This window comes from Pagrus pagrus (assembly GCF_965226575.1).
Source record: "Pagrus pagrus genome assembly, chromosome: 10".
Lineage (NCBI taxonomy): Eukaryota > Metazoa > Chordata > Actinopteri > Spariformes > Sparidae > Pagrus > Pagrus pagrus.
In genome coordinates, this window is record NC_140194.1 from 18,547,314 (window position 1) to 18,573,888 (window position 26,575).

General features: G+C 39.5%; 1 protein-coding gene across 13 annotated transcripts in view; it reads right to left on the reverse strand.

Annotated features, from left to right (window-relative positions):
* Positions 1–898: 898 nt before the first annotated feature.
* The window catches only part of ap3b2 (adaptor related protein complex 3 subunit beta 2), a 46,568-nt gene continuing 20,891 nt past the window's right edge, over positions 899–26,575 (reverse strand). For 3 of the 13 annotated variants that reach the window (XM_084364386.1, XM_084364395.1, XM_084364385.1), the window contains exons 7-28: positions 26,051–26,233; positions 24,501–24,695; positions 22,813–22,910; positions 21,248–21,302; positions 21,081–21,152; positions 20,593–20,655; positions 20,322–20,454; positions 19,827–19,936; positions 19,464–19,640; positions 19,044–19,230; positions 18,019–18,149; positions 13,706–13,744; positions 12,917–13,031; positions 11,766–11,946; positions 11,442–11,607; positions 11,141–11,228; positions 10,833–10,942; positions 10,127–10,355; positions 9,903–9,987; positions 9,488–9,585; positions 5,063–5,201; positions 899–4,131 (exon numbers count right to left, since the gene is read on the reverse strand). In XM_084364386.1, the coding sequence (XP_084220512.1) occupies positions 3,945–4,131; positions 5,063–5,201; positions 9,488–9,585; positions 9,903–9,987; positions 10,127–10,355; positions 10,833–10,942; positions 11,141–11,228; positions 11,442–11,607; positions 11,766–11,946; positions 12,917–13,031; positions 13,706–13,744; positions 18,019–18,149; positions 19,044–19,230; positions 19,464–19,640; positions 19,827–19,936; positions 20,322–20,454; positions 20,593–20,655; positions 21,081–21,152; positions 21,248–21,302; positions 22,813–22,910; positions 24,501–24,695; positions 26,051–26,233 (2,841 nt within the window). In that variant the 3' untranslated portion in view covers positions 899–3,944. The remainder of the gene's footprint in view (positions 4,132–5,062; positions 5,202–9,487; positions 9,586–9,902; positions 9,988–10,126; positions 10,356–10,832; positions 10,943–11,140; positions 11,229–11,441; positions 11,608–11,765; positions 11,947–12,916; positions 13,032–13,705; positions 13,745–18,018; positions 18,150–19,043; positions 19,231–19,463; positions 19,641–19,826; positions 19,937–20,321; positions 20,455–20,592; positions 20,656–21,080; positions 21,153–21,247; positions 21,303–22,812; positions 22,911–24,500; positions 24,696–26,050; positions 26,234–26,575) is intronic. The other 10 variants (XM_084364396.1, XM_084364390.1, XM_084364397.1 and 7 more) reach the window with 7 other exon arrangements.

Genomic DNA, 26,575 nt, shown 5'->3' on the forward strand with positions numbered 1-26,575 from the left:
CGGCAGACCAGAGGGAGAAGTCTTTAATAAAAGGACAACACTTAAAATAAAGAGAAACATGAAAAAGTCCTGCACTCGAAATCTTTAATTAAATGGTGTGAGTATTATTAGCAAATCGCACTGGAAGTGCCAAGAGGAACAACACGTGTATAACAGTAAGTTATCCCTGTGGCTGATAAGAGAGCCATGCACTATAACTTACAAGCTTTTCTGTTTTGTTAATGTAAGTTCTGAATCTGAATACTAAGCTGTCAGATAAATGTAGTAAAACGTACAATAATTCCCTCTGAAATGTCTGAAGTTGAAGGGAAATACTCAAGTAAAGTAGTTCCTCAAAACTGTAGCAGAAAATGAGGATGTCCCCTGAAATGTTTTCATTTTTCGAGGCATTCAGGAAATTGTCTTCTATATTTTACAACAGTCGGCTGTTTACACGTTCCCCTTTTCCATCATCACTCAAACTGCCAGTCGTTTGAGCTCTGTGGTCATTTTTCCTCCAGTTTGTCATTGTTTTTCAGGCCCCAAGACAGATAACAGATAAAAATGTGTCTGTAATTTTTATTTGTATTATAAATAAACTTACGGGGTTATCTTAGCTTAAAACATCTAACCGGACTTTGTCCAAACGTAACAAAACAAAACAATTTATTATTTTTATGCTCAAATAAAAAAATAAAATAAAAATATAATGTGTTAATCAATAAGCTTTAGAGGTGCTGGAAGACAGCTACTTTTGTACAGAAACAAGCTAGCTGTTTATCTGTTTATGATCTGTACGTCAAGCTAACGGCAGCCTTAACGCAAAGACAGTAAAACAGCTCGCCTGGTGTTGAGTGTTCCTTCAGTACCAGTGGTTTGTCATTGTTTGTGAAGTCACGAGACAGAAGACACGTGAAAATGTATCTGTAATTTTTATTTGTATAATAAATAAACTTGTAATACTTCAGGATCACATTTCACAAACACACACAGAGTATGATAAACCATACTTTGGATATCTGAAAGCAAAACAAATTGCCAGACATGACTTATGAGTCGGAGAGTAATTTTATCCAGCTGTGTCATTCTCAGTAGATGTTTACATTAAAAGTAGAATTTCTCACTCTTTACATTCTTCATCATGACTCTGCTGCATGAATGGACATTTCAGGTGTGAGTGGTTCAAAGGTAAACAATGCAAAAAGGCCAAAATAAAACCGTCCACTGCCGCTGCTGCTCGGGTTTCTACGATGATGGCTGAAGTTTGACTATACTCCTTTGGTAAAACACAGCTGTTACATTTTCCAACAGTATAGAAACAATAAATAAATGCGCTGATAAGAAGCCACAGGACACATGAGGGTTCATAACAAAAGAGAAACAACAAGACCTCTGACGTGAAATCAAAATATAATTAAAGGCATGAAAACAGAGCTGCCTGACAAATGAGATCAAGACAACACTCGATTTGAAAATGTTTGACATGATCAGAAGCACTATTTCAATTATGATCCATAGGTACTCTTTAAGAAAGAAAATACACTACAATTTCCAACTCAAACTAATTTAAACATCCATTAAAAGTTGTTTTAGGGGCAAGGTTTCAATTATTAATTTGGAGCAGCTAAAACCAATAGTCGATTGATGGAAAATAGTCAGTAGCTATTTTGATAATCGGTTAGTTTTTTGAAATAACTTGAAAAAAATCTCTGGTTCCAGCCTGAAATGTAAATATTTGCTGGTTATATTAATCTTCTATGGCTTTATACTGAAACTCTTCGGTTTTGGAGAAGAAACATATTATCTGACACATTAAGATGTGTATTGAGTAGTGCATTAAGTCCTTTGTGGATGATTCAATAATGAAAATAATTGTTAGTTGAGTTTGGTGACTAACGTTCAGTAGATTTGCCAAAAACATTTGCATCGGAAACTCGGGTGCGTTCACATTTGTTTGAGTATTAATTAATGTTCATCGTCCCTTTTTCAAATAAAAAATAAATTAAAGTTAACAGTCGTCAAAGACATGAATTCTGGTTATGATGTGCTTCATGAGGATTTCAAGTCAAGCATCATTTTGAGTCATTTTGAAAACAGGTGATGTTCGCCAGGTCAATCAATATTCAGCGTCATCTCACACACACACACTCACACTCAGACACACCACACCTTACTTACGTATAGCAGGACTGTATTACATGTTGCAATACATACAATAACATTTATACATCTTCAGGTTTATTTTAATAAATGCCCCACATACTGTAATGAACATGTGCACTATGAGAGCTAGCCAAATGCTAAAATCGCAGAATTTGAGATGGATATCCGTCTTTATTCCCGGGAATGTTAAGTTATTGATTAACAACATTTATTGTGCCAAGATGATTCAGTTATAGGTAGTTGTTGTCTCAGTTGAGCCTTCATGCTACATTCAAGTAATGACAAATGTCAAATAAGTGGAAGAGGATTAATTTTGAATGTTTTTAGCAACTATTACTTCTATAATCTACATCTTAAAATAGTCTAATAACTAATAAGATAAAAACTAAAACTGGTGTGACAGATTTGTGCAACCACTTAAAGAAGAAGAATTGTTTACTCTTGCGCCTTATTTCTAAAGTTTATGGGTGAAACTTGATCACTTCTTAATTTGTTTCCTCTGAATAGCATCAGAGAAAGACGCCCTTATGACTTGACGTAAAAATTCTCAACACAAGGTTCACTAACTTTGTTTCTTTAAAATGTTAAAGCATATCTGATGGCCTTCCTCTGCAGATGGAGTGTGAGTGAGGTCATGTGGTCATATTTTGAGGGTGGATATCATTGAATGGATCATTACTTTGGATCTGAATAACTTTGACCTCTTCACAATCGATGCTTTGACTAGTTTTCTGTTTCCAACCGCTGCTACATAATAAATGACCCAGACTTCTCAGGTCTTAATATTATAATTTTAATTCTCCTGATTTATCTAACTTATTTGTGACTCCTATTTTATTTCACTTTCACTATATATCTTTCTTTTGAACCTTGTTTTTAAGTACTTTCTGCCGCTAGAGTCTCTCAATTCAACAATGAAAACAAAAGATGTAGTTTAAAGATGTCGTGAAGTAGCGTGGGATGATGGGAGCTTCTGTCTTCATTGTTAAACGACCCTGACTGCCGATGAAAATCTATCCAACACGATTCAGGCAGAAATGTTCACGGACGAGGAAATGTTTTAAAGTTTTACTTCCTTCCTCACTCTCTGACGTATCATCCGACGTTTCCCCGGACGCTGTAGCTACGGGTAACTAAATTAAATGCGTTGTTACCTCGAGTGAAGTTGAGGAGTCTGAACATTGGTGGAAACATTTTGGATAATGTAACTACACAATACAATAATATATATTACAAAGGTCTAGTTGTTTTTGGACATTTTAATTCAGAAATGTTTCATATTCTACCTTGAGAGTATTTTTAACTCTTATGTTATTTTGCACATTGAATTGCATTGTTGTTGAAAGTTGCTTGATACGTCTACATGGAGTTTGGTAACTCCACGTGTTGAGGAAGGCCAGAAGCTTGAAAACATAAATTAAGTGGACCTTGTGCAAAGGAATTGGAATCCAATTAATCAAACTGTCTCCTCAAGAATGGAAAATTTGTTGCAAATTAAGTATATTTGGACAATGATGTAATAAACTTTAGTAGGAAGAGAATGACTTTATATCAGGTTCAGCATCAGTCATGTCTGATTGTCAAAAATATCATGTACAGCTGTTGCATTCAGTGGATACAGGAGTACTGTCTAAACGTGGAAGGCTTTTGAACCAAACAACAAACTGGAATTAAACATTCTGGGAACTTCCTCGCTGCTTACAGGAGAACGGAGGAGATGCTACACGTGTGATGAGTCTCGGACGATATGTGAGAAGTGTGTCGGTGTGTGAGGGAGCAGGGGCGACAAAGTCGAGCACACGTCACTGCGTCAGAGCCAGGAGGATGTCCTTCACCAGCATTGTGCCGATCACCATTTTCTCACAGTTGACTGTCAGCTGCGCGGCTCCTTCCTCTTTGGTCGCCACGGTGACCAACACCAAGCTGCTGCTGCTCACCGTCCTGCCTGCGAACCTGTAGACAGGATGGTCAGGAGGAGGAACAGGAGGACTGAGGTCAAGGCAGCAAAGATCGGAAATAAAGACGAAGCAGCAGAAATAAAAGAGGGGTGCACGTGTGTCAGTCAGCAGGTTTTTGGTTTCAAATAAAAAAAACATGAAGAACAGTCTGACAGGTTTACAGTGACACAAAATAATCACCTACGCATGATGCTGTAAAGAAACGTGCATTAAGCCTTTCTAAATGGTGTTTATGAGTGATCTGTTGAAATCTTCTCTAGTTTAGATAAAACATGGATTGATTTAAATATTTGAGCATGGCTGGCCTAATAATGGCACTGAAAATAAATTGAAATGGATAAATGACTAAAATATCTTTGCAATCACTTATCTAACAGTAACATTTGGATTATGTTAAAACTAAAATATTTCTTAGCATTTGGTAAAATGTTCAAATCAAATAAATAAGTAAATATCTTCAAGTAATCTAAATTAGCTCGATTGTGATGTTTTTTGCCAAAATGAAAAACAAACAAACATTTTTTATTGGCATATGCACGTATCTAAATGTTGACTTTTGTTGGGGAGGAGCACGTTGTGATCGTATGTTTTCTTGGTCATCTTGGACATTTTCGTCAACAGGTGTCTCCATTTGGTTGTGACCACGATGAAAAATATGTTCTGGACTTGGTCGTGTTGTCCCTGAAAAAATCTTTTACCCTTCTATCTTGACTACTGTGTTTATATTTTGTCAATTAAACCAAACTAAAAACAAAAAATTGTGCCCTCGAGTTACTAACATTGATGTTAACTGGTCAAATGGGGTCGCTATTATTGCATTTCAAAATTATACCATTGCCAAAAAAAACATAGAAAGATGATTTTATCAGCATTCAGACGCTTTCTGGATCATAATTGACAGTTCAGATAAACACCAAAGCAGCAGATTTGGGGCTGCTGATATTCATTTTAATCCCTCTCACCTGCACTCTTTATCTGAACCGCAGGGCACTCTGCTAAGGTTGGCGGCGGTGGTCACCCTCTGGACGATGGTGTGTTCGTTCCGGCACTTCACGTCCAGAGTAAGCTTCTCTGTGATCTCATTCATACCCATCAGCTGACCTGTGGAGGAGTCAGCAGAGCACTGGTCAAACTGGAGAACTCGAAAAACAACTGCTGCTTATTTTCTCTATCTGAGTAGCAAGAAATGCAAAGCAGTTATTGATAATACAACGATACAGAACAGGGTGCTGCTTGTACAGTATCAGTGTGCTGTTTTATCATTATCTAACAGCTTCAGACACATACAGTATTATATACAGATACTGTATATATGGCTTACACATCTTCTACAGTCATCGAGGACATACAATGCACCAATTATTCCAAAATGCTACTGAAACCTAAAGAGGAATACACTGATGCTTCCCACTGAGCACAGTAGAGGACAGACACAGTTTTCTTGGTCAATTCGAAGAGATAAAGAAGAAAATTTATGCGCCGTGCCCAGTTTAATGCCTCGTGAGTTTTCAGTGTGGTTTGAAAGTACGACATGTTCATTCTTTAATAATTAACACTCATATTTGAAAGTGGGTGCGTCCTGCTGAGCATTGATTTTGGAGATTTTGCAGGTCAAAAGACATCAAGAACCTGACTACGGTTTGTCACATGTCTTAATTACAAACACAATCTTGAGTCACTTAAACTCCAGCCAGCTCCTACTGTAGTTACACTTTGTTTTGTCTGCTCTGTTTTTTCCATAGACTGTATAAAACAAAGTAGACATAGCTGCCGTGATGTAACCTATGGTTTGTGGATTACAGTTTTGAGGCCTCAAGTTTGGGACTTTACCCCATCATCATCGTCCTTTTTTTGGAGCCAGGAGAAACCTTATTTGGACAAAAGGGTGGAGCTGGGGAGGAGTCAGGGCTGGATCTGAAAACACTAAGCATACCCACATATCTACCCTACCCACCTAGCCTCCCTAATTCAAGATACACTTTATAGTTAAGTGTTAAAGTAATGTTAGTAGCTATGCCTCAATCCTTATTGGAATGGGACCATAATTTACTAAACAAATATCATGCTCTATTGAAGAAGACTTGAAACTAGCACCTGACACCATAAACTCATTAGGAAACTGTTTACTGAGGTAATAAGTCATGTGAGAAGTAGGGTCATTTTCTCATAAGCTTACATCCAATAAGACATCTCATTGAAACCAGTTGAGTCGACAGTGACTTGATAGATAATTCTTCAACAAAAGTCAAACTTTTTAAATGTTAGAATTGATGTGAATATCTCTTTGGTCACACAAAGCACAACATCATTTGGGATTTTAGGAAATTTTGATGGGCAATTGTCAGCATTTTCTCATTTTTATAGAATTAACCAGTGGTTCTCAGCCTACGGGGACTCTCCGCAAGATAAATCTGAGGAGTTTTGAAATTGTTGACAAGTAAGGGTGGCAGAAAAACATATTATCACTACACAAATAAGGGTTCTGTTTGTGAATAATGGTATAAATGTACATATTCAGGCCCATGGGACATAAAACAATTTTCAAGTCAAGTAAAACCTGTTTACAGAACCCAATTTCATGAATCATGAATTTGTTTCAAGGGGTTTTACAGTTTGTGTAGGATAAAACACTATCGTTGATTCGGATAAGGAAAAATTCCCTGCAACGGGAAGAAAATTACGCAAATATTGATGGTTATGAGTAGCCAAAGCTTCCTTTTAAGTAGTCCTGAGCCAAAAAGGCTGCAAAACACAGGACTTAACAAACAATGACTCAAAAAATAATCAGCAAATTCATCACTGATGTAAATAATTGTGTAGTGAAATACTTTATACAAACCAATGCATCTAAAAAACCTTCTGTCTTTTGACCTGCAAATCACAAAAAAGCTCACCAGGTTTGAATGTACAACAAACCATCAGACAAACAAATGCGCTGTGTCAGCACCTCATATTCCCGTCAGTGGTTATCAGCAGTTTAGTGCACATGATCGAGTGCTGCTCTGATGCCTCATGTTATTAATTTTGTGCACATGGTGCTTGAAGAGTGAATCAGGATCAGTGGATGAGCATTTCCAGTCATTCCTGTTGCAGCAGAATGTGAGCGGCCTTTATAAGATGCAGGTTAGTACAGGTGAGTCTGTCTGCAGCTACAGACCTGGAGGTGCAGTTAAGTGTTGATTACCAAGGCAGGAGGGGAGGAGGGGGAGTCAGCAGGAGGCGTTAGAGGAGGGCAGAGGAGGAGGGGAGTGGGAGGGGGGTCTGTGTGAGGTTGAGGTTGGCTATAAGGCAGGTGGGCACACAGATGGCTGGGAGAAACAAATCTATCAAAGCCAACTTACCTAGATTGTGTAATAGCTTCTCTATTGGGGGACAGTACGGAGAGGGAGGAACCGTGGATATGACACATGTTTAAAGAGTCACTACGCTCAGTGTTAGTCAGGATGGGAAATGAACACCACACAACAGAAATATGCTGCTAACTGTTGTCTGTAGCTGCTCTACCAAACACTGGCTGGATGGTGGTGTATTTGAAGTGACTAGTACAATTAGTAAACACTGAAGGGTCTGTCACAATACCCACATTCGAGTCCACATTCATGCATCGCTCGGTAGTAAACAGGCAGGACCTACACACAGTACACTTAACCAGCACTTGATGGGCACATTTCCAACTCACCAGTGGTGGAAGAAGTACTCCAGTCATTTACTTAAAGGGTAACTCCACCAATTTTAGACATTAAAGTGCGTTTAAAGGTAAAGCGTTTTGTAGCTACCGAGGAAGCTGCATGTAATCTGATACCAGTGATGTCACTCAGTGGTTAAGTTGCATTGCAGCACACTTTCATGTAAAAAATTGGTGGAGTTACCTTTTAAATATAAGTACAAAAATATAAGCATTGAATTATACGTCAAGTACAGAAAGTACCCCCTTTTTAATTATTGATGAATTAACGTGTAACGTAACACAAGTGTGGGTATTGAGACGAACCCTTTGTTTACTGCACGGATGAAACTATTGTGCAGCAAACATTTAAAAGGCAATGAAGGCTCCCATTGAAATAAAAAAATATCATGCAAAATTGTGATTATTCATGTGACCTCATACTCTAGCTGTAATTACCAAACAATGATAAAAGAAAACAAATCAAACACTAAATGTTACTATAATTACAAACACTTTGAAAAATTAACTGCATTAGTGTCTAATCACATATAACGGACATGAAATGTGTTCAAAGCTCATACTTCAGGGACAACACCTCACGAAAGTGATGTTGCTTCTGTTGTCTCCTACTAAAATCTAATGATAAAGATGTTTCCTCCTCAACTGACCTTATTACAGTCCTTTTATCAGTGGGCCTAGTTTATAGTCATTTACTGAATGTGTACATCAGACTCTCTCTGGAGAGACTTTTGAACCTGACCAAAGTCTGAGTTACCTAAACAAACCCTGACACTCCAATACCTGTTCAGGATTGCAAAATGTTATAAGTTCAGAACCCCAGCACATGACAGCAGATGGACATCTAACTAAATCTACATCTGGACAATATTCCAGATAGACTCAGGATTATTATCTCTTAAAAATACTTTTGCTGGCAGCAAGAAAGCTAACACAAAGAAATTACCCTCCAACAAAGGACAACAAAATAAACTGTGGAGATATTAATGTCGTAGTTTGAGTTTGTGGTTTTGGTATTTCCTGTTTTATTTTGAAGTTCTATCCTCATGCGTCTTGTTTCACTTTCCATTTCCTCCCTTTGTTCGTGTTTCCCGCCTTTGTGATTGTCTGCCCCTCCCTGATGTGCTTCACCTGCTTCCAAGTATCCCTTCCTCCCCTGTGTATATAGCATGTGTGCTTCCTGCTCTCTTTGTCAGTTTGTCTGTGTAATTTCCCCGAGTCTGCTGTTCGCGTACCTGTGTCTCCCTTTCCCATCTTCCACGGTTCTGGCACTTTGCTTTTTGGTTTGTACCTTGTTGTTGCTTTTGCTCTTGGATTTCTTGAGTTTTGCTGTCCTCCTTTTGTGTCTTCTATTTTTGGATTTTGGATTTTATAGTTTTGGAGTTTTCAGCTTTTTGTTATTAAAGCTCGCTTTTTGTTTAGTTCTTGTCTGCCTGTGTGTCCTGTGAGTTTGGGTCCCCTTTGTTGGTTGCTATGTTCCCAATATAGATATGTAACACTCTTTTTTTCAGGAAATATTCTGTAAATGACAACAAAGTAGCCAAATAATAATAGGGAAAAAAATGATAGAAGTATGGAAATATGTGAAATCAATTGTTTATCTACACTTTCCTATTTTGATAGACTTGTTTTGATGCAATGGCAGTAAAGTTATAGTGTTTACATACTCTATATTCCTCAAAATTAATCATTTATTGCTCACCTTGCTCCTTTTTAAACTCGTTCTCGGTCAGGAAGACAGGCCTCATCAGCTCTCCAACCGGCGGCTGAATCGACACGAAGAATTTCCTGGTGTGAGTGCTGAAAATGAGAAAGACAAAACAGATTCAGGAATCATAATTGTTTTTCTAGGAGGACAGAGGAATTTCTGAAATTATATTATTATTCTTATATTTGTTTCCTCAGTGCTGTACACAGGACATAAAACCGAGTACGATCAACTATCAAGACTGGCCTGCAGACACATGCGGAGCTAACAAGCCCAACACTATAGTGCAATTTCAAAACTCAGCAATAAATGAGAAATTGTTCATTACAGCCTCAGTTCTGTTTCCACTCAGTGCTTCTTTGAGAGGACTGCAGGGTGTTGAAACTCGTAAACAGAGAATCCATCTCACCACAGTTGGAAGTTTGCTGCTTGTGTTGAGTCACAGAAATCGATGCCCATCACAGCTGTGGCCGTCTCACCTGCAGGCAGCAGCTCTATCGACACACGACAACAGAAACACGCAGTCAGGCAGCAACTCACTGACCTGAGATTAAACATGTGGTCACACTGGAAAAATAACAAAAAAAGGTACAGTTTCAATGAAAAGTTTAGTCCCAGCAGCCCATCACTCACCAATCTCAGCAAACTCTTTGACCCTCATCCCAGACTGCAGTTTCACGTCCTCTATGTGCAGGTTCTTGGTGTCGGAGGTGGCGTTGTTGGTGAACTGCATCTGCACCGCCACCATGTTGGCATCGGGGCTGAACGGCTGTCGGCTGAAGCAGTACTCCACGGACAGACCCTCCCCTGTGATCCGGTGCAGCAGCTCATAGTTCTTTAGTGCACTGGAGGGAGCAATGGTCTGTAAGCAGAGGACAAAATTAAGTGTCATTGATACTAAAACCCAATTATCCAGAGAGGGCTGATATCAGTTAGCATGAAAGCTACATTTTCTGATCTGCTGTCAGCTTCTAATGTTCAAGTCAGTTTCATGGTGGAGCACTATCTGGTCAGTCCAGGTGAGATGAGGATCTCATTCTGTTGAGTTTTGACTCTTCATTTTTTTTTCTAGCTGTCAGTTCAGAGAGGACACTCATGTCACAATAAGCATTTTAGTTTGGCAGTGTTACCTCTTTTCCACCACCATGGACCAGGCTCCATGTGTACTTTGATCTTTAGTACTTTTAGTGTGGCACTGAGGATGCAGAAGTCAAGATTTTTGTGTCCTGTATATTGTATCTTCCTTAGTTTATTAGAATTAGCCATGAATTGTTCCTAGCGGGTCATCTAATAAAGTGACTATACTAAACAGGAAGATGAGAAACGTGTGAATACTTACTGCCGGAGAGAGAACAGTGTCAGACAGAGACAATCCCTCCAGGTCGGTCACAAGGCTGTTTGACAGGAAGGTGTTGACGGGAGTGACTTGAGGAGATGGAGCAGGTTCGACTGAGAAGAGAGATGTGAGGTGTGAGTGTGATTCAGCCGTGACTCTGTTCATCTGTTATATTATCTCCCATGGGAACAAGTCTGAGTTTTGACTTTTAGAAATAATCACGTGGTTTGCAAACGTCCTTGCACGCTGACTTTGCTTTAGTTTTATATTCTCTTTCAGAGCAGAGAGCTCACAGAGATGAAAATACTCACAATCATCAAGGTCGAGCAGAGACATTTCTTTCTTCTCTTTCTTGGTCTCCTTCTTGACAGGCTTAGAAGGAGGTTTAGATTCAGCTGCCTGGAGGGAGATGAAAGAAATCTTAGATGAATAGGTGAAGATTTTTATGTTTCTGTGTGTGTGCAGGTGGGACATGCTAAATACAGGAATGTTTGGATCATAAGTCAGTGATAAGAATACGGGTTTAGACTTTGTTTAAATGTAGATATGTTCCTGATTTTACTTAAATGTAACATTTTAGGTTTTTTTTTAACAGAGATACATTATCATTACCTTTTTTTTCTTTTTGACCTCTGCCTCAGATTCAGACTCTTCAGACTCTGATTGACTGCTCTCAGACTCGCTCTCCTCATCCTCATCAGACTCAGACTCTGAGTCGCTCTTACGTTGTTTACTCTTCCTCTCGTGCTTCCTCTCTTCTTCTTCACTGCTCTGCTCACTGGAAAGGAAAGCAAAGTTAAGAGGTCTCATTAGGATCCCACTGTCATTATTATAAGTGTTGAGATTGCTGTATAAAAAAAACTACCAATCAAACCATACTGGATCTGAGATCACCAGCAATTCCGCTTTCAGAACAACGTGTGCAGTGTGTACTACCTTTCGCTTTCTTGCACCGGCTTCTTTAATTCCTTCTTTTTCTTCTTCTTTTCCTTTTCTTCCTCCTCCTCCTCCTCCTCTTCCTCCGACTCAGAGCCTTCCTCACTCTCTTCGCTCTCTGATCCCGACCCACTCTCCTCGCTGGCGCTGCCACTTTGCGAGCCGCTGGCAGAGTCCGACTCTGAAGGGGGAAAGGATCAGAGGGTGAGAAGCTCCCTTAATTTACACAGAGAACTGAGATGAAAGTCTGCATTGCAAGTTATAGTATACACCATATATCAGGTGACATGTACATACACACTGTTCAGAAGCACTTCCACAGACAACACAAGAGCTTCACATGAACCATGAGACAACTATGTTTTCAACGATTCATAAGACTCAAATTCACTGGAATACAAGTGTCAAATCTTTAGTAACCTCTTCTCCTTGACATTCACAAATGAAGATGATCACATTTTTATTCTCCCTTGTGTTATTAATGCCCCAGACACAGTTTTTCCAGGGGCAAACAAGTTCAAATAAAACAAGAGTGAGCAGCACCACTGACAGTTGCAGATTTTCTGTCTCTCAGATCGTACCTGGGACACAAACAAAAAAGGACTAAAGACAGAGATTAGAGAGACGATGTTGTACTACAGCTGTACAACGATGGTGCGTCGTTCCACAATATCTGGATTTTGTTATTAATAGTTTTTTTAATCTTTACAAAAACTAGACAACTTGTCAGACGTACACTGACATCCAGGATTTTGCTTTGTCCTTTATAATCTCTCATTTTAGTCATGAAAACTAAAAATTTTCACTGGATACTGAATGGAAGATTACGGAGAGACTATCCCCAAAGAAATCTTAATTTTCCCAATTAGGGACAGTATTATACTATCTATTACTATTTCACTCACACAAACATAATACTAAAGTACTCAATTAGTACTGCAATTCAGCAGATAATACTAATAGCATTGTATACAGTTGTACTATAAAGACCTTAAAATGAGTGTCTGCTTGACAGTGGTGCAAAGTAACTAGTTACTTGGGCTTTATAATACTTTTTACCTCCACTTCCACTTTAAAATACACACACAGCTCTGAGTTGGACAGTGCTCGTTGACTGTAAAAGAGCACAGCCAGCAGCCAGCTAAAGTTACCACTGTCAGCTGACTCCGTCGGCCCAGACTCGCCCTCTGAGTCAGAGTAGAATGGCTTTTCCACTTTCTTCTCCTTCCTCTTCTCTCGGCTGCTGCATTTGGTCCATTCGGGCACCTGGCAGGCAAAGAGGAGTTCAAACAGTGAGCCGTCAGCCTTGTTTCGGTGACAAACCCCCGCAGACAGAAGCAGAGACGAAGGCAGATTACAGTAGCATGGCCATGAATGCCTCTGCCTGGGCGTGATGCAGCCAAATGAAGCCAGCCGTCAGATCTGCTTTTAGATCTGACAGTCAGAGAACAAATTCAGTACACGCACTAATGCTTTGTCTTCCTTATTTTTTGTTGCACAGATAGATGTTAGCACCAGGTGATGCCTTCATGACCAGTTGCAGAAATGGCTTTCTTTTAATATAGGGAGCAGTTCCATTAAGAGAAGTGATGTCTTTGAGGACGGTGACTATCCTCCCACACTTTGTGTCTTGCCCTTTCTGTGACCAAACTCATTAACCAACGCCATCAGCTAATGAGTGTGGACATCGCTAAACCCCATTCAAAACCCACGAGGCTGCTAATGCATCTGGACATGTGAGAGGACCTCACATCCTGCTAAAAGAATCACTTCTTTAATGGTAGAGACCAAGAAAGAGGGTGCTGTGTTTCAGGTAGCTTTGGCTGAGCTTAGCACGGGAGAGCGACTACGTTAGGCAGGGTGTCAAAAAGCACTCGGGTTTTGCCGCTATATGGGTTTGAGGCTCAAGGAGGTGGGCTATTTGCCGCTAACTGACTCACACTCGTTAATGTTGTGACTCTTTCAAGCAGCGTAAAAACCTGGCAGATGTAGAAAAGAAAAAAGATTGGGATGGAGGTGAGAACAGGAAGGAAAAGTTTAAGAAAAAAGTCAGGAAAATAAGAGAAACAGGCACAGGAAGGTTTCTGGGTCTAAAAAAAGAAGACGTGTGAGAACAGTTTGTGACATCACAGAGACAACAAATACTTTTTTTTAACCACAATATCTGGCAGTTAGGTAGCTGGTAATTGTTGTTTTTCTCTGATAAAAGCAAAACACTCCAATATAACTTAATTATACTTGATACTTAATATATGCTGCAATAAAGAAATAAAAAAGTCAACATTAACATTCACCACTTACTAATACATCAAGCAAATACATGCCAATTTAAAATCTACCAAAAAACTTCATCAGTGGTAAAGCAGGATGCTGTACAAGCATGGATGAACATGAACTAGATGAAGAGTGGAACAGCAGAGGGAAATCAAATCACTCAGTATCACACAACAACATTTGTGACACATTCACAAGTTGTGTCACAAATTTCATGTGAGACCAGCCAGGTGCAGAAACAGAAACAGTGGCCCACTAACAACTCACTAACCACGTCCCCTCAAGGTCCACTTACTCCTAATCATCTGATCCTTCTGGGGCTTTCGGACGTTTTATCCCAAGTACTTTATTTCAGTTAAAGAAAGAAAATACAATAAAAACCATAAACTATAAAGTGAAAAGTTATAATGTTGAGATAAAAGTGGAAATTGTGAGTTAAAACGTCAAATTTCTGAGATAAAAATTCAAATGATGAGATAAAAAGTTGAAATTATGAGCTCCAAAAGTCAACAGTTAACTCATAATTATGACTTCTGTACCTCGAGATTATGACTTTTTGTTGAATAATTTAATATATCTTTTAATCGAATAACCTTTCAGTATCAGATCAGTGTGCTAGGTAACTGAACAGAATTGTAAAATAAAAACAGGACGGCACGGCGCGGTTCTTTTGGTACCATCCACAACTTCTGATAATGAGAACGCAAAAACAACCATTCTAATGTGTAACGAACTGAACAGAACTGGATTGCTTGGTGGAAACGAGGCTTTTGTGTTTTGTCCAAGGAAACTTCAACAGGTGGATTAAATCCCCCCCCCATCATTAACAGATGAAGTCTGTTAAATCGTCATGAAACTGTACACTGACTTCTTGTCCTTGTTGGCTTGAAAGTAAGTGTAAATAAGGTGGTTGTGTGGTTTTCAAGGTCAAGAATGAACTGTCAATCTCAACTTTTAAACCAACATGGAAGAGAAATATTGATAAGTGCTCAGAATAATGGAGTAATCATGTAGTCTAATGGAAGTTTGAACATCTACAGTTCCTTCACCTGCTGATAAAGAGTTATGACTGAAAGCTGCAGGACAGGCAAGCAAGTGGACTTGAAATGCTTTTTCCCGGATGAAGAATGAGCTGCCAAGCTCAGCTCCCTAATCCTTTCGACCTGAGTCAGCTTGGTCTGAAGATTTAGCATCAACTTTTATCCTACGTCTTCATTTCTACATATTTAAAGGAGGATAAACTATTATCTATTTCCATTTGAGACACAGACGGCTGTCACATTTATCCTCCGTAAATCTACACTGATTCTGGGATTCAGCACTGAGGAGTAAAATCTTATTAATCTTATCTCATCGACTTGACCATCATCTCCAGACACCAGACATCAGACTATAGGAGGAAAGAGAGCAGTCATCAAAACAAACACCACTGCACTCCCAAACTGAGGAGGAGGAGGGGGGGCACCTCTCGCCAGTCTCCGAGCAAGCCGATCCGCCCCTCGCTGGTGTCTATGACTTCCTCTATCTGTGGAGATGATAATGTGCAGAGGGAGAGCCTGTCAGAGAGGTCGGGACTTCAGAGGATCCACTGATCCTCGCAGCTTCCACAGCCACAACATGAGTGGATGTGATGGGAAACTCGGTTTGATCATGACCACGAGACATTTCTGAGCAACTGAGCTGCTACTTTGATGTGTTTTTGGGTTACTTTTCCTTTTTAACGTCAAATCATGCACATTATACATCATTGCAGACCATTTTTCAAAGCATACGATAGGTTTTTAGATATTCTGAATGGATGTTATTTATGCTATTAGTTATGAAATAGTACAGTTATTTTTTCAAACACCACACAGTGATATTGGGATTATCACTGTTTAGGCTTGGTCTCTTCCTTTTTTCTTTTTATCAGTAGGTTTAGCCAAGTCTGAATTTGTGCTATTATCACTTAAAGTGGCCAAAACTGGATGTTTTCAATAAATCTACCATTTTCTTTTAGTTATTTCAAGGTTCTCTGGTTGCGTGCTAAGGAGTTTTCACTCTCAAATTACCAAAAAATGAGATTTTGTTAGCTCAACTTATCCATATTCTTTCCACGTACACCTTGCAAATGCAGAATTGTTGACGCTTGGTCTCTTTTTTCCTTTATATCAGTGGGTTTAGTCAAGTTTGAGTTTGTGCTATTATTGAATCATGTCCTCTACCTAGAAAACAAAATGTCACGTGGGGAGGCGAGCCCTGGCATTAAAATGGTTAAATCCCCACAAAAGGAAAGATAACAGCTGCTTGCTTGTTAACGTTCATGCTGTTAGCGAACAGGTTAGAGATAGAGTAATTTGCCAATTTCAGTGTGTAGGTTGCTAGCTTGCAGGTTGTGCGTGTTGTTTCATGTAGCAATGGGGATTTTAAAAACAGTGAGATAGCGCAAGGAAGCGGGGAAAAGGCGCCCAATGACTACGAGTTAGGGTGTCTAATCAGGTATAGAAAGGGTTTGTCTTGATCTGTCAGTTATCAGTTTCCTGACCTTTAAATGATGTCACAAGCTAATGTCATCTGATCCCCGCCAGACCACAATTAGAATAGTAAAATCGGGGCATGGCATTGCAAACCTAGTTGTGGTTATGAGGTATGTTGTTGGAAAATCAATCACTCTGATAACAAAATAAAAGCAAGAAATCGTTCACTGTGATGGATTAGCTATCTTTCAACTCCTTGTAATGGAAACAAACATCTGCCTGGAGGGTTGAGAATTGAATCAAAGGGGAATTAAATGCTCTGGAAAGCAGCCGACAGTAATGTGACTTATGTGCTTATTTAAACTGGTCTGGTCTTTTACAAGCCTGTCTCTCGTGAACCAAAAGTCAAATCGAAATAACATTCAATGCACCTGTGGCCTCATCTTGAAATCTGCATCACAAGTTAATAACACATTAACACTGGGTATGGAACAATGGGCTGTGAGTAATAAAACAAACACTATAATAACAATATGACGACAAAATCAAGGCTTGAGGTCACTCCTGAAATTTAAAATCAAGCAGTTTTATGAGTCTTGATTTTGACGGGAAGTGATGCACTCGAGTATTGATTTCATGTCGTCATTTATATCACATTGTTGGGTATGAACCGATGGCACATGGAGTGAATGGGATGGAGAAGAAGAGGAGGGAATTGGGTGAGTTGGGAAGATGAAGATCGCACCTCTTAATTCTTCTTAAAGCACTCAGATCAAATTAAAGTTTGTTCAGCTACAATCCAGTAGAGTAAAACTTGTTTTTCTAATCGAAAGTTTGGGAATAATTCTGTTGAAATTAAATAGATTGACTAAAGATGCATAATATTAACTACTGGCTGCATCTGTATGTGGTATTATTGTAAATGCTGACCTCTTAAAACTCCTGTTTAGGTCAACATTTAACAGAGACAGCAGGAGATGAGGTTAACTGCTGTTGACGCTGATTTGTGGTGAAGACTTAGCTGTAGCTCCCTTCTGTATCACATGTGCTATTGGCTCAGACATTGGTGAGAAATCACCTGGATGGGGCGAGTAAGCTGCTGCCGAACAGAAGCCAGTGCAGCAGAGAGGGCGAGGAGTTCACTGCTGCTCACTGTTTTCATTGTGAATCAGAAGTTTTTAAATAGAGACTGTAATCCTCTTTTCTCCTTTGTGACTCATTCTCCTCCCTGGAGGGGGGAGAAGTTCAGCAGCATCCATTTGGAAACAGATGGAGGCAAAAAAGGATGCATGTCACAGATGAGCTGTTAATGCTTATGAATGAAAGATGGCTAGTGAAAGAGGAATCAATGTTATATTGGAGTTGATGTTATATTGGATGTGAGGCTTTGGTGACTCTGTCTAGCCCCTCTGAGGCACCGCTCTGGGGCAGGAGCGACCCTCGCTCCCCTCCAACTTTTGGGGCCCCTGGAGACCCCAGAGGGCCCCTGTGTCTCTGTAAGTTACTGTTCCCACTGCACGCACAGACTCCTTCACCTCCACGTTGCGCACGGAGGGGTCTGGGGCGGCTTCAGGCCAGTCAGGCAACTCCTGGTAGCCGCCGGCCTTCGCATTCAGCAGGTGGGACAATGAACCCAACTGGAAGTGGTCTCGATCTGCAAAACAGGAAAAAAGGAATCCAGATTTGACACGGACAAACAGAGGTCAGTGCAACACATAGGGCACTTTGTTACTATTTCTCAGGGGGGATAACCATCCCCCAAAAATGTTAACTATAGTTACCATTATTTTTATAAGGGATATTTCATTGGTTGCAATTTGCAACCACACCACTAGATGCTACTAAATTCTACATACCAGACCTTTACAAGTTTGCCAAATTAGCTATTAGAAGTTCCTGTTTGCAATGTAACCATGGATGTGCAGAAGGCTATCACTGAATTACCTTGATACTGAAGAAAACATAAAAACTCAATTATTTTCAGGCAAGTTTGGAATTATAAACCAATATTTTCTGTGATTTCTAAGCAGCTGTATCACATCTGTGTTTGTGAAATGAGTAACAGCTTGAAGTACAATGTGTCACGCAAAATTGCGACAATCTCAGTTAAGTTTTTGATTTGCCTCCAGGCGCTTTGCGTCACAGCCACTGCTGCAGCTGCAACTGCTGATCATTGATAAGTGGGTCAAAAAAATGGGACAAACTAGAATAACTATCGTCCTGTGTTTTCAGAATACCTGTCCCTTTCACATCACGCAGTATCTCTGCCTCACATCTCTCCCTTTGGATCCATCCCTGCGACTCCTTACAGTATGAAAACCTCAGCAGTTGCTTTAGCACCAAATGTAATTAAGCCCTAACAAATTGCTTGAAACATGTCAATCAGTTTAGTTTTCTTTATTGCAAAAGTTGGCTTTCTCTCAATATAAAACTAGATAAAAACCTGCTAGCTCATAAGGACACATAATCTGTTTCAGTGTTTACAGTGTTTACAGCTGTGTTAGCTTTCAGCTCTCTCTAAGTTGCGATCGAGTGAGGACTTATGTACCTTTAAATGGAGACTCGAGGACTGGTGCAGGTTTGAGGGCGAGGAACAGTTTCTTTGCGTACTTGCTGAGTGCCCCACTCTTCTCGGTGGGCACGATGAGCTGGCGAATGAAGCGCGCCCGATCACGGATGTCATAGTTCTGGTCATACTTGGCCAAGTTGAGAACATACTGCGTCAACAGTTTGGTCTGTGAAAAGAGGGCAAAAAACATTAACATTTAATTTGGGATTCCTCCAAAAGTATAAGAAATACAAAAATTATCAGCATTCAAATATAAAAACCAGACTGATTTGTAAAAGATTTGATTCTACTTGAGTTAACAAAACTTTGTTTCTGCGCTGAAGCTTAGTAGCACTGCACACACTATTGACAAGTTAAAGTTATCTCAATGCTAGTGATAGACAAACATGCCAGGCACACCTGTTTGGAGTTGGTGAGATAGAGCTTGGCAGCTAAATTGATGATTTGTAGCTTGACAATGTCCTCCTCGTTAGTGAACGACTTGGCCATCTTTCTCAGGACATCCGGGGCGATCTTAGGAACGTGCTCACAATATTCTCCAATCAGCCACAGGATACTGGCCCGCGCCATCGGCACCTGAAAACAATTAAACTAAATTAAATGGTTGTGTACGTCCTCATCTTCTACTGGTCCTGGACAGGGATGCAAACTCCAAATCCAAGAGGAGAGTTGAAAAAGAAAGTACAACTCTTAATTCCTTTTCTGTAACCAGATATTTCAAATTTCAAAGACATTGACAGCAGTTGTGAATGAAACTCTCACCTGGATGTTGTCTGTTAGTTTCGCCATGTGCTTTATGATGTCACTGTGCTTCTCTGGTTGCATCTGCAACAGCTTCTTAATAACCACCACAGACTCGGCTACGACCAACTCTGTACAACAGGAGGGAGAATCACTCATTGAAATCATAAATGAACATTAAATACGTTTTCCTTCATCTTCAACATAGATTGAGTTACTAAAATTAATTCAGTCTAAATTTAGTCCCTTCAAGTTTTGCTGCTGCTGTTGAGAAGACAACAAGGTCGTTTCCGTTTTCCTTATGGATGCAACTAACAAAAACGTCAAAACGTGAATTTATTTATTCAGTTAGACTATAATGGAGACATGAAAGCATATAGAAATGGTGCCAGGCTGTCAATTATCCTTTTGACCTGGTATCTTAAACTTCTAGCTGCAGCAATTAATTCTTCAATGGCATTTACTGCAATGTGTGTCACTTAAAGAGCATCTAGAGTACCACACAGAAAGACTTACCGTCTCGGTTGGACAGCAGCTGCACAAGGCCGTTCAGACACGTGTCCCTCACCTCTCCGATGTTGGTAGCACAACGGCCGATGGCTTGGATTGTGGCAGCCACAAAGTCTTTATCCATGCTTTTAATGTACGTCTGCCGGAAAATAAATAGTCTCTCAGTCCAGCAATACAAGAAGAAGGCTACTTCTAGGCAAAGTGAATCCCTCCTTATGGAAGAAAGTGATTTTCAACTCTGATTGAAGACAAAACTCAAAATTCAGTTTAACTGTACCTGAAACTCTCTGAGAATGGTGGAGATGTTTGTCTCATTGGCCAGATTGGTGAGAACCTCCAGCTGCAAAAGACAAAAAAGAGCAAACTTCATTTACAAGACCCTATTTACTGTAACTACTGTGTAGCTTTGTCCTGTAGCATTTTTCACCTACTGGGGCCTCTGTCAAAGTCTGCGCGTTCACATTTGAAATCGTACTTTTTCACATTTATGTCCATATCTTAGAAACTGCTTCACTCTGATTCATGGTAATTTGGCACAGCAAGATAACAACATCCTTGCTCAACAAAAAACTCACTAGTTTATGGTTTGATGTACTTGCTTGTTTGCTTAACAATATTTTATTGCAAGTAAGAGGGTACAAATGATTGAGTGCAAATGCAGCTGATATACTGTATGTTATATTACCATGCCTCGGAGTGGAGAGAAGTAACAGTCTTTTCATAGAGAAAAGCGTAGCAGCACAATAGAACAGAATGTAAAATAACCTTAAGGACTTTGATCTGGGTCGGGTCTGTAGAGCGGATGTAGAAGCTCTTCAGGTAAGGTTCAAACATCCCCTGTGAAACATAAAGACAGGAAGAGTTATAAAAATCTCACTGAATCTGCAGCTGCATCAGCCAAAAAACCCAAAATACCACCAGGTGCAGCTCACCCTTCTCTTGATCGTCATTGTTGCCACATTCTGAAGAACAACATACTGGACTTCACTGGAGGAAGAAACAGAGACAAGAGAGATTCATGGTGAAGAAGAGTAGGATAGAAAAAGATGTATTTAATAATAATGTCTAAGACACCCTGTGGCCATACTGGCAGTCCACAGCTCTTCACAACAGTGGCAGTATTTGTATGAATATTTAGAATTAGGAAAAGATCATTTCACAACAAAAAACAACAAAATTAGCCAACTCACATATCTGAGCACTAAACAATTATAATCTAGTTAATAATACAACGTGTTTTTGGGTATCAAAAAATTGTTAAAAGTAAAATAAATACTGCAAAAGTACTAATCTAAGACCAATTCATATTATTTTATTTTTTAAGTTAATCTTTATCATTTTTATCATGTGTTATTTCTATTGTACTGTTTGTTATGTACTATTTTGTTGTCTATTAATTTTTTCAAAACTCATGTATTTAAATCCAATTTTCTTATTTTTTAAAATCTTATTTTTTAATGTTTACAATTCTCTTTACTACTCATATATGCACCCAAGGGATATTGTTATCCTGCCTTGTTGTAAATGCATCGTTCAATGAAGACAAAGAAATAAAATAAAATAATAATGTAAGGTTTTCCCATCGCTTCCCATTCTGCAGAATGCAGCATAAGAATCATGCCTACAGAATTTCCTGAGTCAAAAAAGGCAAATTACTGACGTCAACGTAAGGAGGTTTTCTGGTATGATTACTCTGATAAAATGTAGCTGCAACTTTGTGGAGCTTTGCATCTACATTTGTCTGTAGACAGTCTATAACACAAACAAGACCAATAAGAATGTTTTTTACAACACTTGAGTAGCTTTCTTTTTAAACATCGAGGCATTATTCTTCATAGTATTAAACCATAGTGGTAGTAATGAGAGCTGAAACACCACTAACTCCATACACATAATTAAGTCTAATGAAACATTGCACAGCACAATGGACTTAAGACGAATCCCCCACAGAGAGATGCTGCTGTTTGGTCGCTGCTGAATGATGATCCCATTACAACACACCCAGAGCCACAGGAGCACTTGTTCAATAAGAAGCTGACAGTCTGCAGGACTTACAGCCAAGAGGCCACTTATGTGCCTTCATCACTCCTTATGGTTTATGCTTTCATGTTTACTTCAGTCTCACTGAGCTCCCTCTTTAATTTCACTTCCTGCTTCAGGGCAGGGGAGATTTATTTTACTACCCTCACTTGTCTTTTTGTTTTACTGTTTTCCACTTTGCTGAGTTTCATGGTCATTATAGCTTTCTCTTCTCAAATTCAGCTGTGTGTTCTCATTCTTTATTTTGGGGCATTTGGACTTGTTTTTTGTCTCTTTTCAAGTGAGACTCATAAACGCAGAGCTCTTTCTTTTCAACCCTCTCAGCAACAATAACGCTGTGAGATGGCTCATACAACTGGCTTCTTTACGATTAATTTTGGACTACGCAGTTGCCAAAATCTATGGTCTAGTAATTTGAATGGACAATTTATTTCAAATTATAGATGGTAATGCTCACCTGTGGCTCCTGAGGAGACGGACCAAGGCCTTGGCTATCACCCCGACCTCCGCTTTAGGGGCAAGATGGAAATACAGCTGAGCCACGGCCATCACCACCTGGAATGAGAAAACAGAGAGAAAAGTAAATCATCCCCAGTGATGCAATCACACAACATAAAATAACAGTGAAAACTAAAATGTGCTATATTTTCCCAGTCCATGGACAACGGTGCATTACCAATGCATCACTGCCTTATACTCCTGTATGTTGGACATGCTGGATTCATTGTATCAATGTGCTGAATAAGCATGAAATATTAAAGCAAATACAGGGCTTAAAAAAGGGCTTTTTTAGGTCTCAATCAGCATATTACACAAAAATTAAACCATCTTTAAAGGTCCCATATTGTAGAAAGTGAGATATTCCGTCTTTCTTGATTATAAAGCAGGTCATGGTGCTATGTAAATACTGCAAAAGTATAACATTTTTTATACAAGGAGAAATCTCACATCCCGTTTCAGAAACTTTGCCTTTAAAAGAGCCGTCAGGACTACTGTAAGGTTGTGATGTCAAAACTATACAGTCACGCCCCAGTGTGGCCATAGATGCAAAAACACCTGCAGAACTGAGGTGGAAACATGGTGTGTGATGCCTGCTCAGGCCTGTGAGAGCTGACCAATCAGGGAGAAGTGTTCATTTCGGGAAGGGGGCCTTAAAGAGACAGGAGCATTCACACAGAGGGTGAATAGAGGTGCTATAGAGAACAATAATGTGTCTTTTGAACACTGAACCATGTGAACATTTTCTCGAAGACAACACATAAACTCCTTGGCGGAGGTAATTCGGCAACATTAAGTAGGAATTGGTGTTTTGTGCGACACCACTGTCGTGAATACAAATCCCAGGTTTCTGTAGCAATATTATCAGAAGACCTGTCGGATGAGTTAACTACCTAACAGCAGCTACAGTAGGCAGCAGTTAGCGGTTACTTTAGCAACAAGTGAAGCTATCTGTTTTTGTAAAGGCAAAGCAGCTGGAGGACATCAGGAGGAAAACCAGAAAACGTTTTCTCAATAAAATATGATTCCACATCACCAGTACAGTTTGTGAGGTGTGACTTAGTGTCGTGAATCGTTACGCACTTTCCCCGGGAGGTCCTACCCGCTAAGTAACATAGTGCAAATATAAGCAATTGGGGTGCAAGTAGGACTGACAAAGACACTACTCACTATTACAAGACAGTGTACCATTAAAATGATTTTCAAGATAGGGATATAAATTTGTTGCTTGAGGAACAACAGGGTTAATCTTGAACCACCCTGAAGCAGCCAGCTCGACTACAGCAGCACAAAGGCAGAATAATGTGTGACGGGTGAATTTCATAACATCCAACATGAAACAAAGCGGGCCTTCCAAGGTGACCACAGCAGCACTAATGTGGTGTGATGATTTATTAATTTCCTTCGGGAAATTATCACTTCAGGTCAGCTCTGATTAAGTGTCTTGCTCGGGGACACTTCAGTTGGACGGATGCTTGTTAATAAGAACTTAACTACTCACAACACCAACCTGCTGCTCAACACTGAGGAAAAAAGTCGGCTATAAGCTCTGCCTCGGAAACAGACTTAATAGGAGAGTTAATGTGCTGTGCTGTCTTATACTGATGTAACGTGTGTGAGTATTATTTAAAGGAGAAGTGGTCTCACAGCTGCGTTGCGGCTCTGTAGGAGCGGCTTGGTGTTCCTCAGCAGCAGCCGGTGGTCTGGATCCATCACGTACGGCTTCCTCTTGGCCATGGCAGGAGCCTCGGCCTTCTTTTCTTTCTCCTCCTCCTCCTCGTCCTCATCTTCATCTGAGCCATAGAAAGTCCTGTCCCCCCCGCCCTCCTCCAACAGGGACTCCTGCAGAGATGGTGGGGATTAAATAAACGTCTTTAAAGTCTCTAGAAGTCACCAGATGGTAATTTGCTTCTGAATATATTTGTTAAAAGGCAGAAAGGTTGTGTATGAGAAACATTATCATCAGACCTCCCCGTGTTAAATGCAAAATGGCTGTAGCCATTTGTCACCACATGCGCTGCAAATTACCACAATAACAATGTTCAGACCAGCATGAAAAATGGCTTTTTGTTGCTGGTTCCATATGAGAAAATAAGACGACAGGTGGGTCTGGAAAACTGATTAAAAAAAAAGGCAGTTGGCAACGCTCAAAGAGGAAAATAATGACAGGATGGTTTCAATTTGTACCTCTGCAGAGTCACAATAGCAGGAACAGAAGAAAGAATAATCCAACAAAATAAATGTTGTATTACTGTAATAACTGTTAAACAGTTTTGTTGCACAGTAATCTCCCAAAATCCTATTCCTATGCAAATGAGTTGTTGGGGACAACATACAACAAGTAAACTTGGACCTCTTGACCATACAATGATCAGTTGAACGATTTAAGTTTATAATCTTTTATGTAATCAAATTCATTGATACACACTACTGTGTATGCAGTGTCTTTGAAAAAAACACAAAAAAAACATAGTGTATATTGAGTAAAACTGGAAAAAATCTAGTAAACATGGCTGTGCAAAGTGCAAATTAAGTGTTAAAATTTAAATCTAAATTTAAAATGTATCTATAAACATTATTTGGATGACCATTATAAAGTTGCAACTGATGTTTATAAACCTTTACAACTGCTTAATAAATGATAAAACATTGTATTGCTTGTTATCAGTTAAATTACTGTTAAATCAAGTTTGATTTACCATCAATTTGCCATTTTTTAATGACAGTTAACATAAAATGTTTCTGAATATGTGCTGGATTATTGGTTGGACAAAACAAGCAACTTGAAGACATCACATTGGGCTCTAAGAAACTGTGATGAAAATTTTTCACGGGTTTTCTCAGATTTGGCATATATTTACAAAAATCAATGAAGTTGATGAGGTAAAACATCAGCTCTCTGTTATGTTTTCAACCGTGTATATATCCAAAAGGGATTAGCAAATTATCGCATTCTGTCTTATTCATCTTTTAAACTTTGTGGACTAAATTGCTTATCAATTATGAAATTAGTTTATAAAAATGTATTGTTAGATGTTGTCCTAGTTGCTAGTTAACCTGTTCAACTGGCAAGCTAAGAAACCTGACATGAGCTTTAGTTGGAAGAAATTATTAGATAATCAACAAGTCTACAGTGAGCAGAGGTTACACTGATCATTTTTTGGACTGTAAAGATTCTGTCTGTGATTTTTACTCACGTTCATGTTTGGGTTGAGGAACTGGGTCCTGGCATAGCGGGTCAGCATGTTGATTATGACAACCTGGCCCCACTCCTCCACGTCAATCAGGAGGTTACACAACTTCCTGTAGTTCTTGTGGATCAGGTCGATGCGCTCCGGACACACCTCCTCAAAAGCCATGACAACGCTTCCTGCCACCAGCTGCAGCACAATTTCAATCACACAACAGGTGGCGGTGTTAGCATAATGATCTTTAATACCTCATGTCAGGAGAGTACATATTATCTATGAGAATTACTGTCAAGTCATTCTTAAATTACATCTTAAGTTAACAATAAACCTCAAAAGGATGACTGGATTCTACAGCCTGTTTCTGGTATATTTTGGTTGGAAAAACTGCATAGTGAGGAGGGAGACTGGTTAAACAAATGATAAGCCGTGAAACAACTGAGGCGATAAGGAAACAACTGAGGCGATAAGTGCAATCTGGTTCTATGCACAGAAGCTAATTCCAATGTTTTTTTGCAAACTTGTTTTTGCTAT